At 40.4% G+C, this 17,163-nt stretch overlaps 1 protein-coding gene across 1 annotated transcript in view; it reads right to left on the bottom strand.

Moving 5' to 3' along the window:
• LOC134643046 (protein eva-1 homolog A) overlaps positions 1–17,163 on the bottom strand; it is a 77,529-nt gene extending 60,366 nt beyond the window's left edge. The window contains exon 1 of the mRNA XM_063495245.1: positions 16,914–17,163. Within this exon, the coding sequence (XP_063351315.1) occupies positions 16,914–17,022 (109 nt within the window). The 5' untranslated portion in view covers positions 17,023–17,163. The remainder of the gene's footprint in view (positions 1–16,913) is intronic.

The following is a 17,163-nucleotide window of genomic DNA, read 5'->3' as shown; positions in this document are numbered from 1 at the left end:
TTTGTTTTTGTTTTTGCGTATCACTCATTTGATCTGGATAAAATATAATACATACCCCTTTAACAGATTCAAATTACCTGCTTTTCTTAATCTACTTGCCTTTTTCGATCACTGTCACTCAGACCCTCTGGCAACAAAGTCACAACCTTAATCTACAACCCCCCCCCACCCCCCCACCCAAAAACAAAACGGTTGTAAATGAAGATTATGTACTGAACAACATGTGAGGAGGGAAAAGGGAAAATTCTTGCATTGGAATGTTTGGCATGGGATTGTTGTCAGACAGCTGTTGGGCACATACTGGTCATGAGGGAAGAATGTATATTCTCCGATTAGTTGGTAAAAGGTTGCTGAAGGTTGCTGGCAGGTTAAATTTGTCACAGAGAGGGTATATGGCAACCAACTTGTGATTGCTTTGATCACTAGCAGGTTGTATCAGTTCCCCATAGTTTGCAATGAAGACGCCAAATCTTTCAGACCAACAACCAGAGAGTTGAGAGTGTTTCCAGAGAATTAGGTGCCTCCCATACAAGCTACAGGGAAAGAGAGAGAAAATAAAGAGTGGGTAAACTGATATTAGACGACAAGCTGAGGGTTTTGCTGCATTAAGATTTATAAGCATGACATTCATCTGTGGGTATGCTTGTGTGTGTTTCTTTCTTGTCTTTTACACAGTGGCAAAACTGTGTGCATATGGGTAAATGCTACATTGATTCTAACATTTTAGACAGATGTGAAAAAAAAGCAAACAAAAAAATTCCTCTGCTTTGAGCAGTTTCACTGGTGCACAAAACTCTCTGGTTTGGAATCCAGAGGGAAGAAAAGGTCTGTGTGCTAACTTGTTTATCCCACTTTTTAAAAATAACAGCACGGGTTGGCCTCATGGTGTGTATCAATACCCTCAGGCAATGGTCGCCTTATTTTGAAAATCAGAGTTGCTTACACATCTACCCTTCCTCCCCTCAAACGAGTGAGAGAGAGAGAGAGAGAGAGAGAGAGAGAGAGAGAGAGAGAGTGAGAGAGAGAGAGAGAGAGAGAGACAGAAAGACCAGAAACCAAGCAGCTGAAGTCATTAAAACCAGAGACACAAACACAAACACTCTGTCCTCCTGGTCCTTTCCTCCTCCCGGTGATGGCTTATCTTTCTAACACCTTCACACACAAACAAGCAACCACACACACACACGCACACTCACATATAAACCAACAGACTCATGTAAAAGTAAACAAACGAACGTCTACAGCCCGCTCTGCCCCCAGCCTTTCCGAACACAGCTCATTTATTTGTTCACAGCATGATGTATGAATCCAAAAGCAGCACACTGGCAGGCTTATAATGATGTGTGTGCGTTTTATGGCCTCAAAACTCTGCAAGTCGCTTAATCTCTAATAGAGGCATGAATCCCACTCTTCCAGGAGTGCATAAAATGATACTAAAATGAATGAACTAGCGAGGAATGTCACATGCTAAGTCATGCACATGTCAGGAGGGACAAGGAGTTTGCAACAACTTCTTTTTCTTGCTTATTTATCACAACAAGGGAAAGAAAAAAACCCCACACTGGACAGTCTGCTTTATGTGAAAGCACAGGAGGAGCTTGCCCTGACAGCTAAAGTCATCTTAGCAACGAGGTCACGCTTGATATTTTAGATTGTTGACAAGAGCCGACCCCTGCAGACAATCAGAGGACGTCCACCTGTGGGTCTGCTGTCTAAAGATGTCACGAGGGTGCTGAATGGGTATAAATCTGCCAGCTTGGGGATGTCCTCACGGCATGACAGTGGCCGCTAAGTCTCCCTTAGGGAATCATCAAAACCCAAATACTGGACCCTCCCATGACCTCTGTCAGCACGTGCCTCTTCTTGTGACCTCAGAGGGTCAAAGGGCACAAGGCAGGAGAACACTTCTACTCCAAGCTTCAGAGCATGTGTGTTTCTTTTTAATCGGTGGGATGGAATATGGGGTTGAAGGGTGAAGGAGTAAGGGGCATGGGGTTCCGGGAATATCTCCAGCTTTTGCATGCAGATGAAGAAAAATATGGACAGACAGAACCAGAGGAGGGCAGATCTGTCATTTTAATGGTCACTTTTACGGCCTGGAAGAGTTGGGTGGCAGTCAGAGTGCATATCCCTAATCACCAGACAGATGCATCAGTGTGTAAGCTTTATCGTCACAAAGTGAACGACAGATGTATCCTTCCTCAGTCACCATCATCACAGTAGATTGGATTTGAGTGACTGCTGGTTGGAGCAGTTGTAGCCTGAGGCTTGGACAAGTGAGCTTTTGACAGAGAGGTCACCACTGAGACAATTCATTGCACTCAATTAAACTGCCAATTCAATTCAATTCAATTCAATTTTATTTATATAGCGCCAAATCACAACAAAAGTCGCCTCAAGGCTCTTTATATTGTACAGTAGATAGCACAATATTAAATACAGAGAAAAACCCAACAATCATATCATATGACCCCCTATGAGCAAGCACTTTGGCGACAGTGGGAAGGAAAAACTCCCTTTTAACAGGAAGAAACCTCCGGCAGAACCAGGCTCAGGGAGGGGCGGCCATCTGCTGCGACCGGTTGGGGTGAAAGAAGGAAAACAGGATAAAGACATGCTGTGGAAGAGAGACAGAGATTAATAACAGATATGATTCGATGCAGAGAGGTCTATTAACACATAGTGAGTGAGAAGGTGACTGGAAAGGAAAAACTCGATGCATCATGGGAATCCCCCGGCAGCCTACGTCTATTGCAGCATAACTAAGGGAGGATTCAGGGTCACCTGGTCCAGCCCTAACTATATGCTTTAGCAAAAAGGAAAGTTTTAAGCCTAATCTTGAAAGTAGAGATAGTGTCTGTCTCCCGAATGTCTGCCAGAGAGAAGGCTAGACAGAGATACTTATGACAATTTGTAACAATTGGCTATACAGTGTGGAAACTTCAAAGAAACGTGTCCAAATTTCAACAGAGCAGCAAAACTATCGCTCTTCAAAAATACGAATGTCAATTTTAACACTAGAATTAGCAGACACTAAGAAGGATAGGGGTCCTCAGGGAAACTTTATCAGAAGGCCAATGCTCTCGTGGTAATGGACTCGTGGTCATCATGGTAATGGACATAATTAAGCTTTTTTGTTATCAAAAAAACTAAAAAAAAAAAGAAAGAAAGAAAGAAAGAAAGAAATAGAAAGCAAGAATTTGTTTTGTTTTTACAGCTCTAGAATCAAACCATACATTAAAGTTATCTTAAAAAAGATTCTTATTTGTTAAATATTCTTTAAATTAGAAAAACTGTCTCCTTGATGGGGCCTTTACATATCATACTATCCATGACAAAGGTAATATATATTAATGTGTTATTAAAAACCTTCTCATGATTGGATGTAGCGATGTTTTTCTGCAGAACAACAACACAAGCCCAGGCATGTCTGAGAGTGAGAGCAGAGTGTCAGCCTGTGTAGTACCTAAAAAGAGAACTACTTGAATAATATCAAAGTGGTTTGGCTACAAAAAAACATTAGACATCTAAAAAAACCAAAAGAATCCCGTACGTGCTTACTTGTAAAATCTGCAAGAAAATGGTTTCAATGCATGAGATCAAAACATACTTTCCAGTACAATTTACTACTAACATTAGTTCTCCACATGACGGGAAGAGCAACCAGTGGATGGAAATTACTTGGTTGCATGGAGATAAAGGAGGACTTGAAGCAAGTAGTTTCAAAGCTCAGCCTGAGATACATCTAATGGTAGAAAATATTTTTTCAATTTCAATTTTACTATGCAACAATAGTGTGCAGACTGCTGAAGAGTTACAATGTCATGTTACTGTTAAACTACACTGTTAACCAGTTACGGTATTACCAACAAAATGATATTTTGTATTTTGTTCGTATATTATTTATATGGTCATAAATATGCAAATTTCCTTAAAATATCATGATATACTTTTGATGTTATATGACCCCCACCTACTCCTGGATGTTTGAGCTATAATATAGATCCCTGTTATCTGCTTCAGATTTATTGAGCTCAGCTCTGACTGAGTCAATAAACAGTGTTATCACAATAAGATAGAAACTGAAACACAGCAGCCAAATTAATTAAGTTAATTAAGCTTTACTTTTATTTTTGAGTCAGGTTTCGCATCTTTCTTGACATTAGTTAATTTTTTTTTAAATGATAATGTGTTATAATAGTCATCCTAAAATGAGAATGAAATGTACAGTCAAAATTCTTCTTCTAAGCTTTCTTTCCATCAGCTAGTCTCCTAACGCTGTCTAAGCTGAAAATACTCTTGCATTAAAAATAACAAACCCTTTTGCAACACCATCAAAACAGCCTGGCTGTCTGGCAGGCTGTAATCCTGCAAATTGCTGCATTACATTCATCCTTCTTTATTTTTCTCAAAAGCCCACATAACTCCCTCCAAAAGCAATCGTCAGTCTTAATGCATTAACAGCAAGACCACATACCTCCATCACAGTTCAGGCATGTGCTTGGCAAAAAAGAGAAATATTTCCCTTAAAAAAAGGGAAAAAAAGAAAAAAGCATAGGAGTGGGTGGGCACTGAAAGGCTGAGCTTTTTGGAGGGAATTAACAAGCTTATCTGGTGGGCTGTTCTATGAAAACAAGCAACAGCACAACTCCAGAAGAACTGCGAAAGTAAAAACCATCTGCAGGATGTCCACTGGCACTTAGGAAGGAGATCCCTTTCCCTTTACAACAAAGTCAGACAGATCTGCAGGGACAGACTGAAGGTGAAACCTACTTTGCTCTAGTTATAAAGAGTTTCAGTTACAAATGCCAATATTGAATAAAATCCAGTTTTTACTTTACAGTTGAAATACCACAATTTACACACATTTTTATTAGTTTTTTTATTATCATTTTGTGCTGAAAGAGCAACAAACACAATCTAGGTTTGGGTGGTAAAAATTTATTTGGCTTAGGGGAAAACGAGTGGAATCTGTCTCCTCCCGTCTCTCGTTCCCTCCCCCTTTACCTGAGCTGGCCAGAGGGGCAGTAAGCAACAGATTAGCAGTGCTTTGGGGAGCAGGCTGCTGTAGCGTGCTGTAATGCAGACTGTCAGTCCAACACAGTTGGGGGGCTACACAATGCCTCCTTGTTCTGACTGGCCCTTCGGTGCCCCACCTCTCTACCTCTCCATCGCTCTGTGCCCTCTGTCTCTCTCTTAGCCTCCAAGGGTTTCAAACTATAAAAGGAAGAAATGCTGCTCAAATTGTTTCCTTTTCTCTACTATAGCAACCTGCTCATGGGTGGTTGGATGGAACGAGATATCAACTCTTGAGCCAAGCACAAATCAGCATCCAGGAAACAGACTTAAAGACAGAGGAGGCATCAATGCATGGCTAACATTCTTCAAGTCACAGAAATAAAAAAGAGTGACAGTTCTTTTTTTGTTTTGTATTTTTTGCATGTGCACGTGAGCGTGTCTTACCGCTTGTTTAGAGCATAATTCAATAGCCAGTGCCAACACCCTTCAGCCTTTTCCTCCCCACATGCTGCTGTTTATTTACAGCTCAATCTAAACAGTCCAACCCTCCGTACTAGCAGCAGAGGACACAACTCAAAAGACTTTTTCTGTAAAACAGCCTGTGGCTGTATTGGGAATATGAATTATTATTGTTAATTTATTGTTTAATTAGAGCTTAAATAGACACAGAGATCTGAAGATAGTTTTGTAAGTGCAGCTGCATACAGCAACGCCAGGGTGCCACTCAAGAATCATCTTCACAAGTTTCTGTGTGTTTTCTTTGGATCTTTTAACTCTCCCTAATGCAAGAAAGGGCAAGTAGAAACACACACCTGCAATGTGTATATATACATCTTTTCAGCTAAATGGAATTAGACCCTCTCTTCTCTCCCCAATAACAGTTATTACTATAACACCATCCAGCTCAGCGTCTGATTGGGCCATTTGGGTGTTTTTACGTACTGAGAGAAATCTATACAAAATAACGATTATCGTGCAGTATTCACAGCTGACTGGACGAGAAGTTCTCTCCTGATAATAAACCTCGATTCTCAGCTGCTAGTCAGACCTCCTTCTCGGCCTACATTAGTAATTTAAAATTCAGCCCGGATTTAATTATGAAGTTCAGCCTAAAATCAGGATTGAGACAGGCGTTGTTTGAAAAAGCAACACCAACATGGTAAAATTATAGTGTTTTTCTTCTTCTTTTTTTTCCGTCAGCAGCCAATGTAAGCCCTCAGTCAACACACAGATAACAGTCCGTCAGAGTATTGTGCTGAGTTTGCTTTCACACAGCTTTGGCTCTTTTGATTCAGACCCCAGAAAAAAACGTGTGATGTTAATCACCACTACTCGAATCCACCTGCAAAACTCAAAGAGCACAAAAAGGAAAAGGTATGACCATTATTTGTGTTATTAAGCCTTTTCAGGCACAGAATAACTAACACTGTGGGCTTCAGTCATCTGTTAAAGTCAAAGTCAGCAACTACGTCACTATGAAGGAATTTCTATTTCAAATCCACGAGTTTCTGGCTCTGCACATGTAGATTGCAAAAGATTTGCAACAGATGTCAACAGATTTGCAATTTTTACCAGTTTATCACAGTTAATCACCATATTATCACAAACAGATTGCATTTAATTGTCAAGTTGACCCATTGAGTCACAAACACAAGCAGACTGATGGCTGACAAACTCTATGTCAGTGCCATTTTGTTGCCATTTTAAAAACAGCAAATGACTACAAACCATTTTAAAAGGCAACAAGACTGCAAGTTCGTCGCACAATTATTTTGTTCATGCAGGGATTTACAACCAGTTTTTCCTAGTGTGACAGTAGTGTAAGATGACCATACTAAGGATATCTGCTCTTACCGACATCATACAGAAAGAAACTGAACATTTGGAGCGTTCTGAGTCCTTTTGTATTAAAATGATTAATTAATGTGAGCTTTCGTGTCACATTATATGTATAACAGAAAAAAGGAAAAGGACAAGAATTCCTGTCACTAGGAGGCCCGTGACCTCTAAACATAATGCACAGCGCTTTTAACCCAGCTGTGTTATGTGGGTAATGTCAAGTCAAATATGAAATTCTGAAGTGTTTTACTAAAAGTTCTAGTTTCAAGATTCCCAAGAGATAGGGTGACCAACCGTCCTCTTTTCCCTGGACATGTCCACTTTTCACGTTCTGTCCGGGGCGTCCGGGGGGATTTTCGAGATTCATAAAAATGTCCGGGTTTTCCTATATTCCGACAGAGGACCCATGTGTGAGATGTCATCCCCAAACTGCTGCTTTGTGAGCGCTTGTTCTGCGCTCACAGACGGGACTGACAGCGCGCAGCAACGCGCCTAATGATGCTTAAAAGATCCCAAAGTGCAAGTGCATCTTTTCAGACGAATGGCAAAAGAAATTTCCCTCGTACTGACCATAGCTGGACTGGCCATCGGGCATACCGGGCATTTGCCCGGTGGGCCGATGGTAATTTTTCGTTTTTACAGGCCGATGGTTTTGTTGTTGTTGTTGTTTTTGTAACGGTATAAACAATGAAAGGTGGTGGATTGGCCAGATGCTGGCTGATGTGTAAAAATAACTCAGTTATTTGGTGGTGTCTATGGCGGAGCTTCCACAGAGGCCAGCGGGTGGATGAGGGAAAGGGGAGGCAGGAGGAGGAGAGACTCGAGGCGGCCGCCGGTCAGAGTGTCAGGTGAACTGAACTTCAGGTAAGAAGTTATGACCTGCAGTCTATCTAAACCAAATTTAGGTGTAGTTTTATATAGTTATAGTGATATGATATCGGTTTGGATATGTGGTGAGAGGGAAACATGAAGATGAAACCAGGAGATGTCCTTACTGAATCATCAGAGCTGAACAGGTGATGGAGAAACAGGTTTACCTTTAAGGTGGCATGAATGAGTTGAAGGGAAGTTATGAACTGTTTCTGAGAGACAAATAACACCAGGATCCTTTTCTATGTAGCTGACAGCTGGTAACTGCAGGGGCGAGTCTAGCAAAGTTTTGCCAGCGGGCCAGGTAGAGCTTTAACAGGGAAAGGGGGGCTCAAAGAAATACTTTTCTTTCTTATTCTCATTTAAAATGTCTAGCTTTTAATAAATAATTTCCTGAATCTTATAACCAAAGTGGTCATCTGATGTAAAATGTATAGAAATCATACATATACCAACAAGACAGTGTACATCACTGTCACAACAGCGTTTTTTTTTTTTCATTCAAAGGTTTTATGGCTTTTCCTATAATACCTGGTGGGCCGGTCTCTAGTCAAAATGCCCTGGTCAATTTTTTGTCCCAGTCCAGCCCTCATACCGACCCAGTACTGGTAATTTTCTTATGCAGATGAGGCATTATTTCTATACCATTATTTAATTCCAGAGGTTTTTAAGTTTTTTTTTTTTTTGCACTTGTTGACTTGTAAAAGCCTATATGACATATTTTATTTCATAATTCGTTAACCGCACAGAGAAGGCATCGTTTAAATATGTTAAATATGTTTCTTTAAGCAAGTTCTTCATGACTGAGCTAAGTGTCCTCTTTTTTGGAAATCAAAATATGGTCACCCTACATTAGATTAATTTGTTTGTTTGTCTCTCACCACCACCTCGCACTTGCTTTCTGTCTCGTTTGGACCCAGGAACTGCAAATCCAGCCCGAGCCCTTCTGGACTCTTTATATCATGAAGTTCCTGGGAGCATATGGCAACTGCAGAATATGTCCTTTCAGGTGCGGGTGTGATCTGATGTTTGAAAGATAAGTTGATTTAAGCAGTTAGAGAGTAGGTAAATTTTCTTAATTACATCCCACTCTCAATGGTAGAATAAGCACTGATATAAGTTAATCTTGTAATTAATTGTTGCTTAACTGTTATATCCTGTAGTTGGAGGAGCTCATGAATATATAAGCAGGAGATACAAATCCTCTGGAGAGCTCATGTGTGTCTGGACATGCTGGTGATTAGGCCACAGTAGTTGTACTCTAAGGGGCCCTACCTTATATATTACTGCTCCACCGCTCAGCAATTCATCATATTGCCATTCAGTAACATCGACAGTGATGGAGAAAGCCACAGTTTGTACAAGATATTGAGCATCCATGTAAAGGACTTATTGTCAGTGCCAACTCTAGCAAATGAAAGCTATAGTTCTGAATATTAAAATCTCTCAATATTTTCTCTGGTTTTCTGTGTGTGCTCCGCTGTGCTGCTGAATAAGCTTCACTCCTTCCTGCTAACATGTCATGGGCCAGTGTTTTGTGTTTTTGGTCTCCTAAGTTCTGCTCATTATTAATTGTCTTCAGTTTCATTCTTATTTCATTTATTGTGTTTTCAGCCATGTGCCCTTTGTTCCAGTTACCATTATATTTATAGTATTCCTTCTTTCAGTATACCCTGCCTCCCCTGTGTTCCCCATGTATTGCTAAGTCTTCCTGTTTAGTTTCTTCCTGTATTATTCACTTTGAATGTCTCATTATCCAGATTTAGCTTACGTATGTGCAGTTCCCAAGATGTCGGGGTATTTATTCCTTCAGTTTGTCTCAGTTCTTTATCTGGTCATACTGGTACCTAGTGCTGGGCGATATGGAAAAAATATTTATCACGATATGAATTATTTTATATCACGATAACGATATATATCACGATATACCACCTGACCTGTGGTCATCTGGAAAGTATGCAGTCTGTAAACAGCGAGTGGAGAGGGTGCAGTCTTTGTTTTGAGTTACCGTAAAGCATGTCACAAATCCCAGTGCATGTAAAGCAGTACCATGTCGCAAAACCACAAGACAGAGTTTCTTTGCGAAAAATATCATTTTTTTATACTTTATTTTCTCTTGCATAAATTTAAGAATATGTATAGTGAGAAGACAACACTAATATATTTGCCACAGGCTATTTAACCCTTTAAGCCCTACCATAGAACCAAGTCTGCCAGAGTTTATCTTTACATTTTACATGCTGTAGTACAATTTGTGGGAGCATTTCAAGTTGCTATACATCAATACAACCATTATAGCCCAAATTTTAATAATATGTATGCATTAAGTCCATAGTAACGACATAAATTGCAAAAAAGTGCAATAAACTACAAAAAAATTGAAAATCTTTTTTTTTTGTTTTTTATATATATTTCTAGTTAGAGAAATTTAAGAGGCTTATCCCTCAAAACTGTAAATACAAAAAAGTTGCACAAAATAGTTTCCAACCATGAGAAATTTATTTTGAGTGTCGTCATAGTTTTATGTTTGAGATACACTAATTTTTATATACTACAGGGAAAATTAAAATAAATATTATAATGCAAATTTGCAAAAAAACCAACATGGGCATCAAAATAAACTATTTCCAAGAGTGTAATTTGACTTCTAAGCATCCCAGAAACGATACAGAAAAGCATAAAGTCATACATGACTTTTAAAAACACCAACATAGGCTTTGAAGGTAAAAAACTAAATTTTCCGCGAAATGACGTCACTTCCGGTTTCGGACGGGTAATGGCGGACATGCGATGCTGCCTTATACATAGGAAGTGCTATGAACAGCTGATCGGATCAGCAAAGCGTGTTTATGGAATATTATGTTTTTGTTGCTGCAAGTCTGGAATATTATGTTTTTGTTGCTGGAAGTGGTTTTTATGCAATTTTTGCAAAGCTATATGTGGAAGGAAACCGTGACCTAGGGCAAGCTAATGGAATAAGATGTAAGTACAACTCCTATGGTTTCATATGCAAAAAAAATTATTGCGCCACTTTACGTGTTTCCAGTTCTACAGGGATTTAAAAATAGTTAGGCAAAACGGAGTGTGCCTGCTCCGACCGGTTGTAAAGGGTTAATGATATATTTTATGTAATAATTTATAAAATTAGGGTTAGAAACGATAGAAGACAAATGGCACGATAGACACTTTTCTATCGTCCACACGATATATATCGTCATATCACCCAGCACTACTGGTACCTGTACTGTTCCCGATACTTTTTACGATGGTTACTGTTTTCTGTGGTTCCTGTGGTCCTGTTGTTTCTGAGCTCCCAGTGTCTCCCTAGCCTTCTTGTGTTTTCACATGGAGTTTGTTATTTTACTGCACTTTGTAAGATTACAATTTCACCTTCAATAAAAGGTTGTTTTCATCTGATCCCTGTCTGCCTGCAAGTCTGCATTTAAGGTCCTCATTCACCATCAAATATGACATCATGTAGGCTCAGACATGTGTCTGGTCTGAATTTGGAATAGCAAAAATTCATAATAAACAAATGTTTTACTACAACTGAAATTTTTAAACAGATTAGTGAGATATAATGTCATTGTGTGCTACTGCTGTGTAAAAGAAAAAAGGTTGCCCAGAAATAAATGCAATCATTAATTCTAGTCAGACCTGGTGAAAATGCTTGTTGCAAACAAAACAATCAGAATGATTATTCAGATATGACGAGTTGTTGCAAGATTAATAGACAGGAATGTAAGTCTATAAAGAGACTGAGGCTGTACTTTGCATATTAGCAATAAAGATAAACTAATAGGAACTGGGTGAAAAAGGGATGAAAAAGTATTTTAATATTATTAAGGAAATACCGTGTGACCACTCACTACAAAGGTAGGGTCACATCTGTTTTAAGAAAGCCGCCATCTGAAGTTGTCCTATACCAGATGACCCTAGCACAGTGGTTCTTAACCTGGGTTCGATCGAACCCTAGGGGTTCGGCAGAGCCTCAGCCATGATATGCACGGCTCATTTTGTGCACCAGTAAAAAACATATATCTTGAATTGAAAAACAATCCTATTTTATTTTTCACTAAAGAGGGGTTCAGTGAATGCGCATATGAAACTGGTGTGGTTCGGTACCTCCAACAAGGTTAAGAACCACTGCCCTAGCAAGAGTTCATATAACACCTATGACTCTAGCCCAGATAAAACAAGCTAAAACAGACAAATGCAACTGAGCACATTTGAATCAAGGCAAGCAGGTAAGGCGTGGAAGAGCACACATTAAGACACGATTGAAACGCCACATTTCATAATACTCAAACTAGAATAAGCATTCTACAATCTACAAGACTTTAAACAACTTTAAACACACTTCAAAAATACAATTTCATCCAAACCAAAGGTCAGAGGGAAGGTGTCTTACGTGTGCATATGATACACCAAAAAAAAATGATTGTAAAATAGCTACCTTGATAATGGCAGCTTGCTGTGTGTCTGTTCTTTGGGTGGTACCACGACATTACTAACACTCCATCGTCTACTTAATTTAGCATAATATTACCTCAAAATGTGCCAAAACATTTATTACACATTACCTCACTCAGGATACGATCGCTTCCAATGCATCTTTTGGCAATGACACAATAACTCATTTTTACTGGATCATGTTAATGAGCTCATATGCCACTACTTGACTAACGCAAAGCTCACCTTTAAGGCTATTCGTCCTGTGAGCACACATAGAAACATTAATCATGTCAGCACTTTATCTTAATTCATTGCTTTGTCTTTTCTTTTCATTTGAAAACACCTTCAGGGGATTGTGGGTTTAAAAAAAAAGCTGATAAGGAACTTGATTTATGCAAAAAGAAAAGCTTAAAATCTTATTTACATCTCAACAAGCCACTTTTAATCACAGCCACAGCAAAACAGAGCAGAGTTTTCTCAGTTTGTTGCACTGCGATGTGGTAAAATCTAATTTCCTCATGCCAGTCTTAAATTAGCGGAGGAGAAGATTTGCTTCCTGTTGTAAACAGCCATCTCTCATCTCCAGCTCCACTTTGTTGTTCCCCTGTGTGATGTCAAGCTCTGCCTTCTGCGTGTGTTTGTTTATGTACTGATTGTATCCCGGGGGAGGAACTTACATGGTAGGTCATGTCTTTCATCACATCCATGTTGCGCCAGGCCAGACTTCCATCTTAAATTACACACACACCCCACGCACTCTGCCATAAATGCATACAGGGGCAGAAGTTATCTACATTATATCCCCAAGCTTTCTGCACCCACTTTAGTTTCCTATTTCCTAAAACTGTGACTGTGGTATATGTCGATTTGCAGCCAATATTTTATGCTTCTCATATATGAACATATTTTCTGTGTCAGAGCTGCGTCAGGACCTAAACTAAATGTAAAACAACCAGCTTTAGTTTTGAATGTTTGCTTGTGATTTTAAAAGATTGAAAAAGGATTTGGATCCTATAAGCAGACTCAAAGCATCATTCAGATGTGAAAACGTGCTATAAAACCAGTCATATCCCTATTCAACCACTCGGCATATAAGTGGATTTAAAAGATGAAATCAAGAGAGGACTTTAGTTTAAACTTTTGTGTGTGTGAGCTCCCTGTACTCGAGTCGCTCCTTTGGGAAAATCGTTCACAGAAACCATTCTTCTGAAGAGACGCGTAACCTCTCCCTATTCAGCTCGAGAGAAAAGCGGCCTTATGCCAGGTCCTTGCTGTCCGCCTAGCCGCCTGCCTCCACCGCAGTAGACAAAACAAGTGGGAGGCAGGATTTGTTTAGACAGAGCTCACCTGGCACACAAGCAGACACAGAAACAGTGATCAGGCAAGCCCTAGGGAGGAGTAGAGGCAGCAAAGAGGCGGGGAGGAGAAGCGGTGGTGGTGGAGGTATGATGAGCCTATGGAGAGGGGGAAGGGGCTTGGAGAGGAGAACATGGGGTTCAAAATGCCACCAATATCCAGGACCATTAAAAAAATCAAAGCAGATTAAGAATTAAGGGACCTTGATTGGCTTTCAGTGTGTATGCAGAGCTGGGGTTAGGGCTAGCCATACCAAGACTTACCAACAGTTTAACAGCACTGGATTTGTGTGTCTGTGTATGTGCTGGCTGCAGTTACATGAAGCTTAAAGCACTTGGCTATAGAAAAGTCCTCAGCTAATCTCTCACCTAAAATGCATTGAGTGCCACAGGCTGTACACACAACATCAACACACTGATCGTAGGCCTACAATGTGCGATTTTAATTATGTATTAATAAGAGAGGCTGCTCTTTTCTCCTTGTTAAATAAGGCATTTGCTATTTTACAAACTTAAAAGTCGACATCACAGTTAGAGTCCCAATTAAAAGCCTTAAATGCAAGTCGAATGGATCACACAAGCCAGAAACGACCCTTTAAAATGAGCCTTTAAAAAACAGTGCTGCGGTGACTTTCTCGCTACCTTGCTCATCTTTGAAAAACATGTGAGGTGAGGTTCGACAGGGGAACAAAGCATAAGATGGATGGCAGGTCCCTCTAACCACACACTGATGGTTACTATAGGATGACCTCAGTTGACCCTTTGGCCCCTCAACAGCCTCACTTCCCCTTGAGTAAGGTTAAATAAGGGTTTTGCCTGGGTGGGGGGTTAAGACATAAAAAGAGAAAGAAAGTGGCTTGACTGTAACTCTTTGGCAACATCATCAGTAAAATCTCATTAACAATGGTAGCGGCTCTAGAACATTCTGCAGTTAAAAGAAGCATACGCTATTGTATGCGAGTGTTTTGCTGGAAATGCTTACAGATAAAGCGAGCAACCGTCAGGCCAAAAGGCACGGCTGCAGCAAAAGCTTTATTCCTGTTATTGTTTTGACCTTTTTCCAAACAGCCTGGCATTCATCACTTTCCTTTAGCATCACAACTACGTGTTGACAGAAATGATAATCTGTCCTACGTCAGCTGGTAATGGCACCGAGACAGAAACACAGAAATAACAGCCAGTAATCATGTGGTCCTCAGGTTCCAGAAAATGGGCACTAAAACGACTGTGGTTAGTATTTGCACAAAGAAAGCGTTTTTGGAAAGAGAGGCTTGGCAGTTAGATGTTACATTACAAGCTGAGTGCTCAGTCCATAGCGTGAACAAAGATGGGGAGACAAGGTTTTACACTGAATTCTGTGAACTTTCAATTTAGATAAAGTAGCTAGGCTGACACCATTGTTAGCCTGTAGGCTCTTAAGTGTTGCATGGCTCACTCTGTGCCTCTAATTAGCTGCTCAGATTGCTGTACTGTAATAGAAAATGATTACAGGGCAGAAGAAGAATTAAATAACCCACCAACATAGTTTTTGTTCCTCCATTTCACCAGTGCTCTCAATGCCATTGATGAAATATTAAACTATGACTACATTTAGTTGTTAACAACAAATTCAAATGCAAATGAAATAAACTTCTACTGCCACAAATGGTCACTTGAAAAGATTAACTAAAAGCAGAGACAGAGGTCCACTGATGTGAGCAGATTGCTCACCTTCATTGGTTCAACCATCTGACTGATAAAGGTCTGATTGACAGATGGTAGATCAAAACTTCTGTCACCCTGCAGGGTGGCAGCACCTGTCAATCAAAAAGGTCTGCACGGTGTCCAGGAACAATCCAGCTAGTCAAGAATGTGAGGCTTGAAGGTTTTCTTTGTCACTGAGGTATTCTGAAAAAAGTTTCTTTCTCATCGTATCCACAGGAAAGACTGGTCAGCATTTCTGTGCATCTGGGGAGTCAGCAACGATGACTCTACGGGGCAGAGACTACAAACTGATCAGAGGCCAGTGGTCTTACTGGGGGCAGAGGAATTACAGGTTTCAGAATCAAGAGGAAGTGAATTTGCACCAAAGTTGAGAGTTCAGCAAATGAACTCCTGCCAGACATGCTTTTCGTTTATGTTTGCATAATTGCATGTAAGCCTGCAGCAGAACTCGAGATGGAATCAGCTGCTTGTTTGGTTTTTACTTGCTGGCTGATTAACCACCATGTAATCCGTTCAGTCTTATTACTTGTGACAAAATTAACATCCACCACATGTATGTGTGTACATGTTAATTACAGAAATGAAAGCTTGTTAACAGCCTTCACTAGACCAGGGTCTTTCACAGCTAATTAGGCAGCAACATGGACACATGCACACAGAATCATACACGGGGGATGCGTTACATGCATCTGCTCTTTAGCACCTTTCCCCATAGCATTAGTCTGCTGATTCCAATCATTAGACCCATTAGAGGCCAATTAACACCATCACAAAGCTCCCTTTCTGTTTTATGGCACCATAAACAAAACCTGCAGGCTTGCCTTGGGCCCAGCAGAGCTCAACAGACTAATGCAACACAGAATAATTTAATTCAGTAATATGTTACCTTTTAGGAGCAGACGCAAAGGCTTACAGCCTCCATCACACTGGCTTATGTATAAATTCTGACTCTGTCCTGAGGTCTAAGCACTGATATTCACTTTTACCTTTGAAGCTGATTGCAGCTTATATAAAGTACAGAAAAGCCATAAAATTTCCTCTGTGGTCAGCTTTTGCTTTATTCTTTGGGTTGTAAATCTATAAAGAAGGGCAGCATCTGGCCTAGACCACAGTTCCCATCCAGTAACACATTAACCATTATTCCATTTATCTCAACTGCATCATCAATGGGGTGTGTGTGTAGCAGGTTTATGCTGTGCTGATAAACCAGCCTCCAGACTAATCCATACAGTCGGATCGGTTTAGTAAAAGGGAACCTGTTTGAAGTGCCTTATGTGGGTCAAACTGTGTCAGAATAGGCCTTAAAGATAAGCACGATAAGGGTGTTTTCCGCATGTTTAAGTCGTGCCCTATAGTGGGTTTGCGCAAACATTTGAGTGTGCATGCTGCAGCACGCCACAGCCACGGGTCGTCCCGAGAGGAGAAGTTGATGCGAAACAGCACTGAAATCAGTTATAGTGGCAGTCGTGCTCAGCAGTTATTCGTGGTGTGTTTCATTTCCCAAGGGGGCAAAAATAAACTCTGCACACAACACGCTCAAGTTTCAAATGAGCGCAAGTGCAGTCACGCAGTATAAAAGCAAGTTCTAAGAAAAGAACGTGCCGCTTTCTAAAGTCTAGAAAACAAGATTGTATTTCGTGTGTATTGCAAAACAAATAACAAAATCACAACCTGAAAGGTCTGGAGAGCCCACGGTGAGATCGCAGAGGACGGTCAGACACGTTATTCCCAAGAGGAGCGTAAAACTGACGGCTGAGAGAGTCCCATCTGAGAAGAACATCCTTGAAGCCTCGCGTTTTTAAATTGTCTCCGAATCATTAGAAAGTCCAGCAGCATCAGCAGCAGCGGAAACATCGAGGTTCAGACTGTTAGATGAATTCAGGAGATGTGCGCGTCCATGTCTCTAGCCTTCTCCTCAGCC

The sequence above is a fragment of the Pelmatolapia mariae genome, linkage group LG15, assembly GCF_036321145.2.
Source record: "Pelmatolapia mariae isolate MD_Pm_ZW linkage group LG15, Pm_UMD_F_2, whole genome shotgun sequence".
NCBI lineage: Eukaryota > Metazoa > Chordata > Actinopteri > Cichliformes > Cichlidae > Pelmatolapia > Pelmatolapia mariae.
The sequence above is the reverse complement of the archived record's forward strand: the minus strand, read 5'-3'. Positions and strand labels throughout refer to the sequence as shown.